A 17,791-nucleotide genomic window follows, 5' to 3' on the forward strand; every position below is an offset into this window, starting at 1 on the left:
GCTCAGTCTCAAGATACACTCCATGTATTTTCCTCAACACTAGACACTCACATAATAGAACAGGATCCCCTCCTTGCCAGCTATGCTGCTGCTTGGCAGATTCTCTGTGCTACCAGTCCTGTTACTAAACCTGTGGGGTTACCTCTCTCTCCTAAGAATGGTCAAACCATTTCTCTGTCGCTGCCCGCTAAGGAAGAAGCTGCCACGCTCCCTAATCCTGAGTTAACCTCCCTAAGTTCTGTCCCTGAGGTTATTTCGGTCTTAACCCCTGCTAGTCAGGCTTATGCGTTCCCCACTGTAAATCCCTGCAGTCCCCAGGTCAGTGTGTCTTCCCTAGCACCAGAGAATGAGTCCTGTTTGCCCTCTTTTCCTAAACCAAAAATTCTAAGCTCGGTTTCCGAGGTTGTTTCTGTATTAACCCCTGCTGGTCTGCTCTGTGAGGTTCCTACTGTTAACCCTAGTATTCCGCAGTCTAATGATAGGTCCCTAGGGCAAGAGGCAGAACCTCCTATGACCCCACTCTCGGAGACTAGCTTCTATTTCTCTGATTCTCAGGTACAGAGTAATTTAACCCTTGGGGTTTTTCCTATGTTAACCCCTGCAGGTCAGCCCTGTGAATCTTCCTTGGTAGATCCCTTTAGTTCGCCAGTCAGGGATACCTCCTTAGCCTCAGAGGATCAACCCCTTTTGTCCTCTGACTCGGCTAAAATTCTCGGGGTTATGCCCCCTGAACTTTCGGCAATAATACTGGCTCCAGTAAAAAGTATTCTGGAGCCGTTTGTTTCTCTAAACCTGTTCGCAGAATCCCTACTCCTAGGTATTTCACTCACCCCGTCTGCCACTCAGAGAGCTGAGACCCCTGCTTCTGAGCATAGACCCCTTTTTCGTGGAATCTGTTGTCGTTTCTGAAGTCCCAGACACTCTTTCCCAAATACCCACTTCAGAGGCCAGCACAGTCGTGGTTGCCCCACTTGCACTGTCTGAGTTCTCCTTTTCTCAAATCCTAGGGTTTAAAGCGAACAGTACATATTATGCTCCTTTCCAAGTGACCCCTACTGAGATCAGCGTATCTGCTGTTGCTCCCTCAGTACCATTAAAGTTAGGGCCCTTCTTTTTGAAGGATCAGGCTTTCAAGTTTGAGACTCCCTTTATCCCTGACTTTGTAAATCTGCAGTCCCTTCTCACTGTAGTTAAAAGTTCTCCAGCAGCCGCTGAGTTAAGCTTTGCCGCTGTCAAATCTTCTGTTATAGAAGCAACCTTGCCTAGCTTACTTCTGTCTGTCCTATCTGTGATGCCTATCACCTTTACTAAAATTTCTGTTTTGCAAGGTATTTCTCCTATTAAATCTGTGATACCTGCAATTCCTTTTATCAGTTCCAAAACTCCTGTCACTAAGTCTCCCATGGAGTCTGATGCCCTCACTAGGGATTCTCAGGGACCCAATTCTGTAACAAGCAAGATGTCCCTTGTGTCTGTTGAAGAGTTTTACCCAGTTTCTCTCACGGATCATGCCACAGCCTCCGGGATGATCAAAAATGACTTTAAGTCTGGGATGCCCATTCCTGCAATAATACTGTTTCACGCTGATTCGCCCACAGTATTCGGGGTATCCACTACTGACTGTATGTCTACTACCACGAACTCAGGGGTATCGCATTTGGAACTTTTCCTTTTTTCAGAAGATACCGTCTTTAAAATGGACTTATATTTCTCTGTGTCTTCCACAATACTTGGGGTACTTGCTATTGACTGTCCTGTCCCAAGACTAGGGTTACCTCTCAAAAAGGTGCCTGGAGCTACCGATGTTAAAAACCCTATGTTTAAAACAGTAACAATTTGCATTGCTTCTCCCACAGTATCATGTGAGACCTGGGTACCTGGGACCTCCACTCCGAAGCCAAGCTCTAGTTCTCTGTCTTCTTTCTCTGTGTTGGAGGCACCCAGCTTTAACCCCAAGACTTTTTTCCCTAAGGTCGATGCACCGCTTAACCGCCTGCCTTGTTTTTTGGATAAAATCTGTTTTCTCACCTTTCAAACAGACTCCTTACTCGCAGGTCTCTGTGCGGTGCCCAAAGTGCCCGTTCTGTATGGCAATTGGCCTCTCCCTAAGACGAAGACACCCTTACTGGACCTCGTCGCTTTACCTGAAGCGTCCGTTCCTGTTCTCTATGGGTCCACTATGGGTATAGACATGCTTATTATGTCCTTCGCCAAGGCCACAATTTCAGATTTGATTCTCTCTAAAGATCACAAACCAAAAGAAGCGGATCCTTCTTCAACTGCCAGTACCATGAGTTGCATACACACTGCTACAGACTCTCGCAAATTGCTTGGGATAGCAACCCTGCTTGGTATCAAAAGTACCGCTGCAATAGTGTGTAGTGAACCCTCCCGCCCCATTCCCTTGCTAACAACCACCCGGAATTCCTTGGAAGCTAAAGACTCTCGCAACTTCCTCCGTGCTGATTTCACCAAAGACATTGCCTTCTCTGAAGGTCTCTCTGCCATTTTTGTCCAACAATCTGTGTCCTGTGTCCCATACTCTTGGACTATTACTATGCACCGGACACCTGGCTACTGTCCTTCCGATGTTCCCATTCCGGAGCCCTCAGGTCCCATTGTCCATGTACCAAGAACTGCAGTACCACCGCTGTCTTTCATGGCACTCGCCAATGTACATCTGGATTGTGGACCTAATTCTCGCCGGAGACACTTCAGGAACAACTCAATGTCTCCCAGACCTATGAATGGTCCTGTTCACCCAGGCTTCTCACCCAGTGGTGGGGGTACTGTAAGGAATCCCAACAAACTATGGGCTTTCAACGCCACCTCTCGCCTAAGGAGGTTTAGGAACAATTCCATGTCCCCCAAATCTGTGATGGATCTTGTTCGTCCGGAGGTCTCACCTGAAGGGGGGGGTACTGTAAGGAATCCACTACTGGCTTTGACTATTGCCTTGCAGACATGTGCAGTTGCAGGCTTCCTCTGGCAATCTATGGCACAGGTGCTGCCTCTCATTGCAGCTTCTGCCCTGTGCTACTTCATTGGAGGAATTCTCACACACCCTCCTCCTGTGATTGGATCTCCGCCCTTTATATTCTAGGCGTTGGCTCTGAACCAGCGCCGAGCATAACTATTCCTACCTCTATGTTACTGTCTCTGCCACAAACCACCCCAGGCCTCTCTCCTAGCGTTCTTACCTTCCAAGTTCCTGAGTATCCAGAGGCCTGGTCCTGGACGTCTGTGCTGAAGCGTTGTTGCCAGCACTGGCCTGCTGCTATCTCCTTGCAGTGGCCTACCCTGGACGTCTGTGCTGAAGCGTTGATGCCAGCACTGGTACTGCTGCATTCCCTCCTAGCAGTAGCTACCCTTCCTGTCCTGTGGCCTGCCGCTATTCTCCTGTAGTGGCCTATCCTGGACGTCTGTGCTGAAGCGTTGATGCCAGCACTGGTACAGCTGCATTCCCTCCTAGCAGTGGCTACCCTTCCTTTCCTGCGGCCTGCTGCTATCTCCTTGCAGTGGCCTGCCCTGGACGTCTGTGCTGAAGCGTTGATGCCAGCACTGGCCTGCTGCTATTCTCCTGCAGTGGCCTACCCGGGACGTCTGTGCTGAAGCGTGTTGCCAGCACCGGTACCTGCTGCATTCCCTCCTAGCAGTGGCTACCCTTCCTTTCCTGCGGCTTGCTGCGATCCTCTTGCAGTGACCTGCCTTGGACTTCTGCGCTGAAGCGTTGGTTCTACCCGACGCTGCCCTGCGGTGAACTTCGGCCAGCCTGCTGTCTCCTCCTGCTGAGATCGGCGTCATGGGCCGAGGCCGCTCCTCGCGCAGAAGCCACCCCCGCGCTCACGCTCCTAAGCTGAAGCGGGGAAATCCTGACTACCTGTTGCCGAACTCCTGCTTCCATAACGACGATGCTGCCTTCTCCAATCCTGACCCTGCGATGTACGACTACGAACTGCGCACTCCGGATCAGTCTGCGTGGACTCAGGTCGGTGATTATATAACCCCACCTCAGCCCCGCGGTCCGGTCCCGGTTTGTAGCGAGCATCGGCGTAACACTTTGCAGGAGAGGTAGTCTCCGGACCCTGCAATTGGGTTCAATGTAGAGCTGCAAAACATTTATTTCAAATACACTTTTGACATTCAAATTGACCATTGTCTTTTGCTTCTCTTTGCGTGCTGGGGCCATATGTATATATCTCTGTTCACCTTGGGGTGATAGAGGTTCCCCCTGCTTCCTTGCACCAATTCACTTTATTTGTATATTTATCACTATTGTGGAGTGCTACCTAATCCACATACTTTTTGTATAAAAAATGAATGTATGTCTTACCAAAATATCACTTATCTATGCTACAGTATTCTAGATAAACATAATGTACATTAAGTGATTTATAAAAGTAATTAGTACTCTGCAGACGTGTTTTATATAATTATTGGTTAGCATGCACTTGGTTTAGGCAATTGGTAGAGATTGTTCTTGTAATGTCAAACTATGAGACCAAAACTAGTCTGTGCTGAGTTGTCAATGACCGTTGCAGGCTGGATATATTCCAGTCTCTGACATATTTTTCTATAGTCAATCCTCCACAGCTAGTGTGTATTGGAACAGTTCTTATGTATGGCAGCATTTTCATGCAGTTTACGAATAAATTGGTAGCCTACAATTTGAGAACAACAATAGACATGGTCGGTTTTTTTTTCACCTACTTTGCTGAAAATGTTCACATAGAGGGAAAGAGATGTTACATGAAGCTTGAATTGAAGAAAACAGAATTTTCTGGAAGTTATATAGAGTATGATGGGATTGTTTGTGATGCTATTATAATTGGTCTATAATATCTTTTGCTAAAATTCACAAAATATCACGTGGGAAAAGTGACTGCCTGCCCCTTGTTTTTCTTAATGCAGTGGCGGAAAGCAAATGTCATGGATTAATAATTGGTGCTGCCAATCTGTTATTGTGGAGAGGTGCCCGCTGGGATGACACTGCTGCTTTTAAATCCAATTTCTACAAAGCAACGGGAAATGCTTGCTGCTGATCAGCCTCCTTCCTGAAGAAGGAATATCTTTCCTTTTTATCAACTTCAACTCCTAATAAGCTAAAACTGAATTTTAATATTGGTTGTCGTCTAAAACATAACCCACAAACTGAGCTTTATCACTAATAATATAATGCATTAGGTCTATAAGGACAGAATCATTGTAGAATGTTTCAGGCAGGTAGAGATTAACAGTGTTACACATTGCAGGGAGGAAATATGAGACACAGGAAGATATTCTCGTTATCACACAAATACAAACCTACAGTGCAACGTGGTGTATAGTATGTAAAACTAATACCTTAACGACTCTTTTGGAATTCTACACCATTCATGGCATACATGATAATACCTGATCTGCAGGTAGAATGTGATTATTGAGGGGTAATGCAGCTCTAAGGGTTTGAATATTCTTAAATATATATCTATAAAAGTGAAATGTTTGTGTGTGGTGTTGTTTGTGGTGTTGTGCGTTTTCTGATTCGTTGGCCGCTCTCACTGGCAAGCTCTCCCATTGGCTGAGGGGCGGGGTTTGTGACATCACAGTGGGCTGACGTCACACACAGGGGCTCACAGGCAATCTTCAATACTCCTCACTCGCCCGCTTCTCCTCCTCACTGCAGGTAACCTCCCCTGGCGCTTCTCCTCACCCCGCGCCTAGCCACACTCAGGGGTGACCGGGAGCACTGGGGAGGGGTGGAACGAGCGGCCGGGGGAACATACGGGGGGGGGGGGTTAAACACATCACCTCCACCGGCCATTCTCCTCCTCACCACCCCCACGGGCCCTGTACTATCTCCCCTCAGCAGGGACCTCTGTACTATCTCCCCTCAGCACCCCCTCCCCATCACCATTGCCGTCTCCCGGCACCTGCGCCGCCTCCTGGCACTGCCACCTCAGGGGCAGGGGGGGGGGAGGCCGCCGGAGTTGTACAGGGGGCGGGGGGGGAGCCTCCGGAGCTGTGCAGGGGATGGGGGGGTAGCCTCCGGAGCTGTGCAGGGGACGGGGGGTTGCCTCCAGAGCTGTGCAGGGGGCCAGGGGGGGAGCCGCCAGAGCTGTGCAGGGGGCCAGGGGGGGGAGCTGCCAGAGCTGTGCAGGGGGCCGAGGGGGGCTGCTGGGGCTGTGCAGGGAGGAGGGGGGGCTGCAGGAGCTGTGCAGGGGGCCGAGGGGGGCTGCTGGGGCTGTGCAGGGAGGGGGGGGGGCTGCAGGAGCTGTGCAGGGGGGGGACCAGAGCTGTGCAGGGGGGGAGAGAGGGGGGAGTGGAAAAAGAGACGGGGAGCGGAGAGAGGGGGGGGGAGCAGAGAAAGAGACGGGGAGGGGAGAGATAGGAGGGACCAGGAAATTTTAATCCCGGGCAACGCCGGGTATATCAGCTAGTCTATTTATACGAAAACAAAATACAATAAGAGCAAGAATTTAAACACTTTGCATGTTAACAAAGCCATGTTGACAACCTTAAAATACATGTACAGTGCCTTTCAGCTTCAAAGGTGTGTGTGCGTGTGCGTGTGCGTGTGCGTGTGCGTGTGCGTGTGCGTGTGTGTACATGATGCTAGAATCAAGAAATACAGTTCAGAGTGTAATTGACATTAATTTGTGCTGATCTAATTGCTGACGATAGAACTACATGGATACCTAATATATTATAGCCTGCACCAAATGAGAGGTTTATACACCACTAACAAATCTGTTTCAAATGACACATTACTGTAGTAACCAGCATGTTATTTTCATATTTTCATAATTCTTCTTGTTTCCATAGCAACCATCATTAAAGCTGAACCTTACCATGAGCATGTCCAGATCTCTCGTATAGAATGTTAGTTAACAGTTAAACGTATATTTGGAAAATGGAATAAAAAGATTTCACATCTTTCCTTACTATTGGTTGTTTTAACATTATCATGCAAAGAATCTTAGCCACAGTCATCATTTAAAAAAAATTAAAAATCTTTTGCCGATATTCGCTTTTGCGGAGAATGCGCCGGTCACTTTCAGCCGCGGATATTCAAAGCTCGGGCTCAAAAATACTAATTCACTTATTTTTTTTTCTGTTAATGGACATTCGCAATCAAATACGTACATTTGATATTGAATGTTTGAAATTCGTTTTGGAAGTATAAATAAGTGGGAAGTCCGATTCGAAAGCATGTCCTCCTCCCCAACACCACGGCAGACACTGTGTCCAGTGGCAAAACTATGCCATAAGGGGCCCCACGGCAAAGTCACAGCATCATGACGTTGCTGCGTTGTCATGTCAATGAGTCGCCATTTGACATTGAGACTCCATGATGGTGCAGTGTCACATAACATTGCGACGTCAAAGGAGGAGGGCTGCTCTTTTACAGAGGCCCTGCTCTCTCCCACGGCAATCAAATTAATTGCTGTGGGGAAGAGTGCGAGACCTCTTTTACCGCTTGAGGGATTTATCGACTCTGGAGGGAGGGTTCTGACTTCTTTTAGGCCCCAATATGTGACAAAAGTCCATGTGAGAAAAGTTGACCCCGGAATAAATCACAATTTCTTTCTTTTTTTTAAAGCCCACTAGAGTACAGTGCCTGCATTTTTTCTTTTTAACTGATGACACAAAAGACCATCCTTGTCACATTCAACAACATTTATGAATGCCAAGCAAGCTCTGGCATTGACAGTACAACACTCTGAAGAGCTGTTAAGATAATAAGATGAAGAGGTCACAGGGACTTGATGACTCTGAAGTGCAGGGGGATGGACTTGATGCTGATTCATCTATTTAAATAGCACGTGTTGTGAATGAGGGTTCTGATGAGGATATTGATATTGTTATATAGTTACATCGTAGATGAGGTTGAAAAAAGACATGCGTCCAAGTCCAACCTATGATTTAGATAGCAGACTTTGGGCCTCATGCAGTAAGCGTTGATAAGGGAAATATGGCCATGTTATAGCCAAAATTGGGTTTGAGATTCAGTAAGCGCCGATAAGTGCTTCATATCGCCAGGTTTCGGAGCCGATTATTTGGTTATGGCCAGTCGCCTGCCGATAAGCCTGTTTTCGACACTGATCGCCACTTTTTTAAATCGGCTGGATTCAACAAAAAAAAACAGCTTATCGGGGCTGATCGGCACTACGAAATTGAGATGTTATGGCCGATTTCTCCCGCCAACTAAAGTTGGCATTTTGGACGGGAGAACGATCGCTAAGGCTGCCGGAACGGCACTTAGAAAAAAAAAATCTTCTGTACATCAATGGAGTCAATGGAGCGGGGACGTATAACAGTATAGTACTGTTTACGTTTCATTGCTCACAATACAAGGGGGATTTGCATTACAGTGTGGGGGCATTCCCTGCATTGTGTCACAGCTGATGTGTCTTATTTGCATAACATTCGACTTTTACATGTTTGCAGCATTTGCGGGTCACATTACTCATCATGTGATGATGTGGCAAGGGAAAATACTATACTCAACTCTTAAAGGAGAACCTCACATCATAGCACACATTTTACTGCATTGATCGACAATTGTTTACATGATGTTACACATGTCACACATGTCACACATACACCGTATATTCATGTTCCTTTACATTACACAATGCTTGTAATGTGTCACGCATCTTTAAACGTTCATGTACATCTAAATTCTCATGTTTACATCTACGTTTGGTCCTCCCTATTTTCATGACGTCACTTATTGGACGCGCAATCACATTGCATATTTACATTATAACCGTTGCATTACAAGCACTTCAACCTAACTTATACGCACATGTACAGTAATTCATCATTGGGACACCTTGTAAACTCATTCTATACCAACTATCCTCATTACACAAATGCATGCATATGCACACGACTATTCATTGTTGGCAACATGTCACAATAACATGGATAATTACACATGTTACACAAAACTTTTCCCACATCAATCTCAGCCTTTTTGTCTCATTACATGACTGACTCTTGCGTTCACAAGTTTTACATGCATTGCACATGCAACTATTTATTTGCAAGCAATGTTTCTACAAAGCATCACGTCACATCATTGCCAAATATCATCATTCCCTGCAGAATACACACAACAAATACTTAGAACAACAAGTGCACACAGCTTGCCACAGAAGTACTTTATTATGTTAATGTAACACCTTGCATTTTACTATGTCACCTGACATCATCACATACCTATTTAAAGGACGCACATTACCTGCTCATTCACAGCTACTCATTTCAAAATGTTGCGAATGTTTAGGAGACGGAGGAACATTCTTTTCTATGACATGCTTGATGATGAAGACAATCATATAGGGCAAGGGAGGGACACACCGAGGGACAGTGACAGTGACGCGGATACGACAGGGACAGGGAGAGGGACAGGCCGAGGGACAGGTAGAGGGACAGGAGATCAGAGGAGAAGACAGAGGAGACAACTTGTGCCTCGTCCGCGTCTGTACAGGGAGAGAACCCTGTTAGATGGGATGAGTGAGGAGGAGATTGTAAGTCGCTATCGTTTGAGTTCAGCAGCAATCTTAGCTCTTTATGAGGAGATAAGGGGGGATTTAGATTTTTTCACAGCCAGAGGTCGTGCAGTCCCTGGGCTTGTTAAAATGCTGTGCTCATTACATTATCTTGCTTCCGCGTCATACCAGACAACTGTGGGCATAGTGGGCGGGGTCTCGCAATCTACATTCTCGCGGGCCTTGACCCAGTTTCTCTATGCACTCAATAGACGCGCTAGGAATTATATTCATTTTCCTACAGAGGCGACAGAGTGGCTGGAAGTCAGGACTGGCTTTTATAATATAGCAGGGATACCATGTGTGCTGGGTGCAATCGATTGCACACATGTTGCTTTGATTGCACCTAGTCAGAGTGAGCATGTGTACCGCAATCGGAAGCACTACCATTCACTCAATGTACAGGTGGTATGTGATGCGACGATGAGGATAATGCATGTGGTACCCAAGTTCCCTGGTTCCAGTCACGATTCCTCTATCCTGAGGAACTCTTCAGTCTTCCATGCGTTCGAAGAGGGACATTTTGAACCTGGTTGGCTGCTGGGTGAGTACATATTTACATGTTCTAACACAAAACACATGTTGATTTAGGAATGTTGGCATTGTACAATTTGATCACTAATGTCAGCTTATGTGTGCTCCATTCATTATAGGTGACTCAGGATACGGAATTAGGCCGTGGCTCTTGACTCCGGTGCTAAACCCTCAAACTGAAGCAGAGGACAGGTACAATGCAGCCCATATATCTACAAGATCTGTTATAGAGAGGACATTTGGCCTACTCAAGACCAGGTTTAGGTGTCTGGACAGAACTGGTGGGGCTCTTCTATACAAGCCTCAAAAAGTGTCTGATATTATCCTTGCCTGTTGCATTTTGCACAATGTTGCACTCAGGCACAATGTACAGTCAGACCTAGCTGAGGCTTTGGTAGACGAGCATCCCACCCATGTAGCTGCTGAAAATGAACAAACAGCCAGTGGTGGCCAGACACGACAGAATCTCATCAATTCATTTTTTTCTTGTAAGTACAAACTCATATGTTCCTAGTACTACTTTTATAGTTTAATTATGTTATATTAACAATAATGTTTCTTTATATAACCTTCTGTTAGGACACAGATGAATATGGGTTGCACACCTTTCTTTTCTCTGCTGTGTGCACAAAGGGATGTGGCACCGGTATGTTATTGTTGCACAGGTTATATAATCCCTCTTCAATTGTACTTTAGTTGTGTGTATGTGAATACAACTTGGGTAACAAAGCAATAATATTTTAGCATTGTGTTATTCCTTATGCTAAGACAAAACACATATTATGCCCATAATCATTCATGCTTCTAGTATGCTTACATACAATGTTATTGGTGCAGTGTAACATGTACATCCATATGATGTGTACACCAGGCTGATTTACATTTTGAATGTCATGAAATATACATGGTGTTGTACATTTAACACCAAATACACACTTTGCTGTGTTGTTTACGGTACTGAAGATGGCATGTCAATGTTTGCAATTTATATATTGTTCCTTTGCATTATAGGTATATCTCCAGTATGACTGATCATGGTATGTATATTTGCTGACATCTCTCATAAGATGTGGCTACCTCAATCTTCCTATAATTATTGGAACTAAAAACCCAACATATTGGTTTAAACACAAATGTTACATATATGTACTTTCTGTATCATGTATATGCATTTAGCTACTCTTGAGCTTTCATGTGCATTGTATTACAAAATGATTACTCACATTTCATCACATTTTATGTATGTTTCCTTATAATTTCCATTAATGTAATATAGAGGTGGTTGGAGAAAAGGGGATAACTGTACTTATTTGTTTACTTACGGGAGCACATTCATCACTAGCATAGACACACTTTTTAAGACAACTGTTTGTGTCTCTATCAATTGGTGTAGGATCCATGTATAACACCGACAAATGATAACACCAGCTTTATTATGGTAGCTTATATCATCATATTGACTATACTATGTATTTCTAAACGATTAATAAACACAGTAAACTATAGTTAGTTAGGTTAATGAAATATACACAGAAACGTACTTCATAACATGATGGTGATGTCATATTCAGAACATCATGCATTGGAGGGGACCATAACATCTGGCCAGTAACATTATTTGCTACAGTCCCAAACCATTTTATCTACATACCCATGTAACAAGAGATTTTAAAAATAAATGGCTACTTGGTTGTAAGTGTCCTTTACATTGGGAGAAGGAGTGGCTCACTGAGTAAAGACACACACTGGCACTGATAGTTTGAAGCAGGGGAGTCTGGTTCAATTCCCGGTGTGGGCTCCTTGTGACCTTGGCCAAGTCACTTTATCTCCCTGTGCCTCATGCGGCAAAAAAACATTTGTACGTTCCACGGGCCAGGGACCTCAGGCTGAAACATGTGTCTGTAAATCGCTGCGTACAACTAGCAGCCCTATACATGAACATGCTCATATTATTATTATTATTGTTACATAGTTTCGACAGTCATACGTTCCATTACATATTAGAATACACAAATGTGTTAGCAGAGTGGGAATGGTTGTTATATATAAAACACACCATGTCATAAAATGTTAGTAGTCATTAAAGAACACTCAATAAAAATTCATGAGGCACTCTTTTGCAACATCATTATGTTAATTAAGTGCTTATGCAATATAGGCATAAGGGTATCACATTTTTAATTGTTTGTTAATAAGCGCTGCAAGCAATATAAAATTAGTTCCATATGTAGTATAGTAGTCGGTGGCTCCTCCTCACAATCATCTCATATAAAGGTAGACTCTTCTGAAATCATACATTGATCCGATTGTATCTTCCCCGACATCTCTGAAATACAGCAAACACATGATGGTCAAAGATGGCACCTTACTAGATATGCATCCGTGACAACGCGTTACGCAGCTCTATATGATTGTGTAGATACACACGTCACTCACTTATATGTTAGAAGTAAAACTGTTCATCAGTATGTAATGTTTCTTTAAATTTGTAGCAGGCATAACTATGTATAAGAAGTGAACGTTGCCTGTATACTGAAAGATGTGCGCGCACATCTTTGTGTGCGCACGCACTTCACGCTTGGCTCCACTAACTGTTAGCGCATGCGCAAAACAAAGCGTACGTTGTGCGTTCAATACATGTTGAAAATACCAGTAAACATAACATCTTTATTTCAAATACAATGAAGACGAAACTACATTCGTTCTAAACGAGTACATCTGTATTCTTTTTAAACAGACGTGTTTGAACAGAAAGCACGGCCGATAACACAATGCGCAAATGCAATACGTGTGACGTCATGTTAAGCCAGCGTGAAACGCACGCTAACACTCCTCCCACTCAATTAACATTCGGCTAACGCCCAGGGTACGCCTACAAACACTGAGCCGCACGCATCACACACTGCAGTTACCGTTACTATAACAAAACATCACAGCCAATAGGCTTTGAGGCGCGCACGTCGCTTGGGGGCGGGACTTACATCACTAATCCTTTTTAAGGACGCCTTGGCCCATGACAAGGGTCCCACGTCATACGTGGTGGACCCGGTTTTCAATGTTGTAGATGTTGCATGATAACAAAACAGGTATGTGTTAGAGTAATGGTAAAATGTTGCTAATATGTTTAAAGGGATAGGAAAGTACGTATATTTATTCCGTCAGCAATGTGTACTACTCTTTCAGGTCCTACTATATTGTATTAGGAAACAATTTGTTTGTGATCGCTACATGTTATGCAGTCTGCAATGTTACGCTGTATCCACGCATTGAAAGTGAAAATGGTGGTTACATAAAAAAAAAAAATTTAAACGCAGAGTCAACGCATAACGATTGTTATATTTACCATTCTTCTAGAATTAACTCTTCGCCTGGCTGCAACTGGTCGCTCCAGAAATGCAAGCCATTTTCATCCACGCTTAACCCAACCGCTGAATCCAGTATGGCACATATCTCCTCCAGGATGCGCTCATAGGAATCGCCACTGCTTTCTTCAAATAATTGGTCGGGAGGTAGGTTCATTTCTTCCGGTTCCCATTCCAATGCAATTTCAGCTGAAAGGCTTGGTACATAATCATAGTACTTTTGTTCTTGTACAATGTGGGTTTCAGGAATGGAGGCTGCAGATATTGCAGCACGTATCGATTCAAACGGATCAGTAGTAGCGGATACATTGCTATTGCCATTAGGAATAAATATGCCTTTCACGACAATATAAGTGCCGTCTTTCAGGATAAATTGTTTTTCCGGGGCAATCTTCCAGAAACCATAGGTGTGTTGTAGCTTATCCTGGTCACGTTCAAAAAAGTCATTACTTGATAAAGTGAATCTTATTGAGGAATTAAAATTCCGTGCATGCTTACGGTCTTGGTAATAAGGATATTTTGCTCGAATGAAATCATCGATTTGGCGTGTGCTTGCTTTCTGTCCGCGACTGTTCAAGATGGCTTCACAGATCATGTACTTATACCCTAAAAGGGGATTAATATTGTTAACGAATTCATCAGCCATGTCTGAGTAGCACAAAAGCTGTGTGCAGGTCTGTGTTATTTGCTCATCAAAATGAATGTGCTGAATGGCTAACAAACTCCTGTTTTTCCTTGTCAAGGTCAACAAAAGTAACTACTTTGACTCCTTATTTCAAACGCCAATTGGATTTGTTTGTCTAATTGGGTTAACAGTTGTGGTTCGTGATATGGGACTGTGGGAGAAACATTTCTCCTTCTTTTATCTCGTTTGTGAAAAACATCCCTAGACTGTGAATGCGTTCACATAGTGTTTTTTTGAAAACTAACAAAGAACAGTGTGTGAAAATATTTCTTAGCCAGGCATATCAGTAAAAACACACCTGCAAAAAGAAATGTTTTTTCCCCGCTTACATTTCTGTGTGTATGTGAAAGTCTGGTTAACTCCCTGTCTGCATGAGTTTAAATACGTGTGTATATATATATATATATATATATATATATATATATATATATATATAAATATATCTCTTATAAAAATATATATATATTTATATATAATATTTTTTTTTTTTTTATATTGCAGGAGTACACACAACATTGATGGCATTAAGTATACCTTGTATGAAACCTATTTAAATGGTGAGAAACATGATTGAATGAAGTAATAAACATTTGTTTAAGCACAATACTGTTAGAGTCTCATACTTAGGATATTTCTCAAACATTAGGCCTGTATAATTAAAATAGTGTTTTCACAAGGAAGCATGAAGTGTATTAGTTTGTGTATACCAGTTTATATAGTACTATATATATATATATATATATATATATATATATATATACACACACACACACACATATATATACATATATATATATATACACACACATATATACATATATATATATATATATATATATACACATATATACATATATATATACACATATATACATATATATATATACATATATATATACACATATATACATATATATATACACATATATACATATATATATATATATACACACACTCACACTCACACTCACTCAGTGTGTGTGTGTGTGTGTGTGTGTATATATATTATTATACATTCTGAGATGTTATAGAAACGAACACACAACTGATTAAAGGACAAAATTACAATGGCCAAGCAAGGCAAAGGTAAGTAATAATTTACACATAATCCTGCTGTACACGTACAAGAAAGATGTTTGCACTTACTTAGGTGTTTTAATAATTGCATGTGACTAATATGCATATGCAATTCTTACATCAATTAACACACCCAAATGCAATGTTTTGCTGCAAAGTCAATGGCAGCTTCTCTAAACTTAGCAACTGGCTCCTGGTGGACCATTACTGAACAGACGATTACAACATAAATATTTATAACACAATTAATTATGAGTGTTAACATTTCCAAAACTTCACGTGTACAAGAACATAGTTGAAAGTTTGGAAACAACACAGTCTTCAGCATACATACAATAGTAATTAGATAATGTGAAGTCAACAAAACAAGGCCAAAGACATATTTTCTGAATTATAACATTTATTTTTTTTGTTCCTTTTGCGAGCGAGTAACAGGCCTGCTTGTTGTCTCTTGAATTTTCCTTTTTCTTTTGCCACCAACTTTAGGCACAACAGAGCCACTTTGAGTGGCCTCTGGCACTTCACGGGCAGGGCTTGTGGCCAGTGACTGTTCACCTACGGGGCTTGTGGCCAGTGACTCACCTACAGGGCTTGTGGCCAGTGACTCACCTACAGGGCTTTTGGGCAGTGATTCACCTACAGGGCTTTTGGGCAGTGATTCACCTACAGGGCTTTTGGGCAGCGATTCACCTACAGGGCTTTTGGGCAGCGACTCACCTACAGGGCTTTTGGGCAGCGATTCACCTACAGGGCTTTTGGGTAGTGACTGTTCACGGACAGGGCTTGTGCCCAGTGACACATGTGAGCAAGTTGGTAGACACTGCACAAGTGATGGTTGGTCTGTTTCATGTGTGTCTTGTTTTGTTTTTGTCGCCTCCTTTGTAGGTGTCTGCTGCTGAATTTGTACAGATGGCAGCGGTAGGATGTCATCAGGAACCTGCACAGCAATGTCTGCTACTTGACCGGTAACATTTGGGCCTGGTGAATGAATATCAGATGAATGTGGTGAAAACTGACCTGCATGAACAGATCCTGGCTGGGAGGTGTTGAATTGTGGTACATTAGTCATTCTCCAGTAATTAGCTTGTGTTTGCTGAACAACTAATGCTTCGAATGAGGTGTTGATTTTTTGCAACTGTTTAGGCACTTCAATGAAGACTCTGTGGAGATGTGCCAATTGTGATACTGTTTCTTCCTGCAGTCCAATCATCCTTTCCAGCACTGTCATCATGTCTGAATGGCGACGATTTTCTGCGTCCACTATTTTTCCCTCTGAAGCTACAATTGCATCGTATGTGGAAGTTGATGGACGATTTGGCGGTACAACAGTTTCTATTGGCACCTCTTCATGGTCACATGATTGTATTTCAGTCTCTTCTGTGGCGTCATCCTCATCATACTCATCATCCTCATCACCATGATGTTCTAAAAAGAAATGTACACATTATTAAATGGCATGTTAATGTATGCTGTGTTACTATGTAATTGTACTGTGTCCTAAGTAACACCTAACATGTTAGCATACGTTTTATAACCTCATTAAAAACTACCTTGACTTACGAATAATGTTTGGACTCAGTATGAAATATGAATGAATGAAAAGTTGCTCTAAACTCAGAAGTCCTACATGATAATTAACATCACTAACACAATACATGTTGCCTTACACTTAATTTTCACTGACACTAAGTAATCCTATTTAAAGAAGATGTGCAAAACAAATAATGCACATGACAACATAACATATAGAAGAGCACATATTATATGGCCAGCAAATGATACACTCACCTTCTAGTAGTGTTGAGCTGGCTGACCCAGGTGAAGACACTTGTTCCATCTCAGGTGACACATGTCCTCCAGGGGCAACTATATATAACAATAACATAAGTTTTACATTTACATGTGTAAATATTGAACAAACACTTATTGTATGTTCTGTATTTATGATTAACTAACAACATCAGTTCCTTAACCGAAAATGTGTGTGAAAGTGAACATAAATAGTTGTAATAACACTGTACATGCCTGTGTACTTAGAATTTTTGAGTTCCCTAACATACAACATACTATGTTTCTGCAGTAATGCGTGAGGATAAATAGATTAAATGAGTACATAAAAATCATATGTTGTGTAGTGATATCAGTATCATAATGTACATAACTATCATGAGATGACCATTCACAATGGTTATCATGAAGGTGGTCATATTGCAAAAAGTGTTGTTTTTGGTAGAGGATATGTGTGGTACATTAATCGAAGATGTGGCACACCTGAATGTGGCTGTGACTCAACAAGACAACACATGCAGTGTGTGATAATGTGTCTTTCATAGTAGTTCAACTATAGATATGAGTGAACTAATGTGTGACGTACGCTTTGATAAGTAATGAGTTGTTGGGGCATTTAGTAGCTAGAGTTAAGCTTTCAAATGAGTGTGATTAACTTCAGTTGTGCTATTCAGGTTGTAAGAAAGGTATTCCCTTCCCCAAAAAGCCTAATCAGCCACACCTTTCAATGACTTGAAACAGGTGCAAATGGTGTGAACTAAGTTGACCGTGAAATGAGGCTGTAATTAGTGTGTGTGCTGAACCCC

The 17,791-nt window shown here is 42.7% G+C and overlaps 2 protein-coding genes across 3 annotated transcripts in view; both read right to left on the minus strand.

Moving 5' to 3' along the window:
* GABBR2 (gamma-aminobutyric acid type B receptor subunit 2) overlaps nucleotides 1-17,791 on the minus strand; it is a 1,005,342-nt gene that overhangs the window by 646,468 nt on the left and 341,083 nt on the right. The window lies entirely within an intron of this gene.
* Nucleotides 15,888-17,791, minus strand: part of LOC142488845 (uncharacterized) — a 29,389-nt gene continuing 27,485 nt past the window's right edge. Inside the window, exons 3-5 of the mRNA XM_075589183.1 lie at nucleotides 16,986-17,063; nucleotides 15,942-16,622; nucleotides 15,888-15,895 (exon numbers count right to left, since the gene is read on the minus strand). Of these exons, the coding sequence (XP_075445298.1) occupies nucleotides 15,888-15,895; nucleotides 15,942-16,622; nucleotides 16,986-17,063 (767 nt within the window). The remainder of the gene's footprint in view (nucleotides 15,896-15,941; nucleotides 16,623-16,985; nucleotides 17,064-17,791) is intronic.

This window comes from Ascaphus truei, chromosome 2 (genome assembly GCF_040206685.1).
Source record: "Ascaphus truei isolate aAscTru1 chromosome 2, aAscTru1.hap1, whole genome shotgun sequence".
Taxonomy (NCBI): domain Eukaryota; kingdom Metazoa; phylum Chordata; class Amphibia; order Anura; family Ascaphidae; genus Ascaphus; species Ascaphus truei.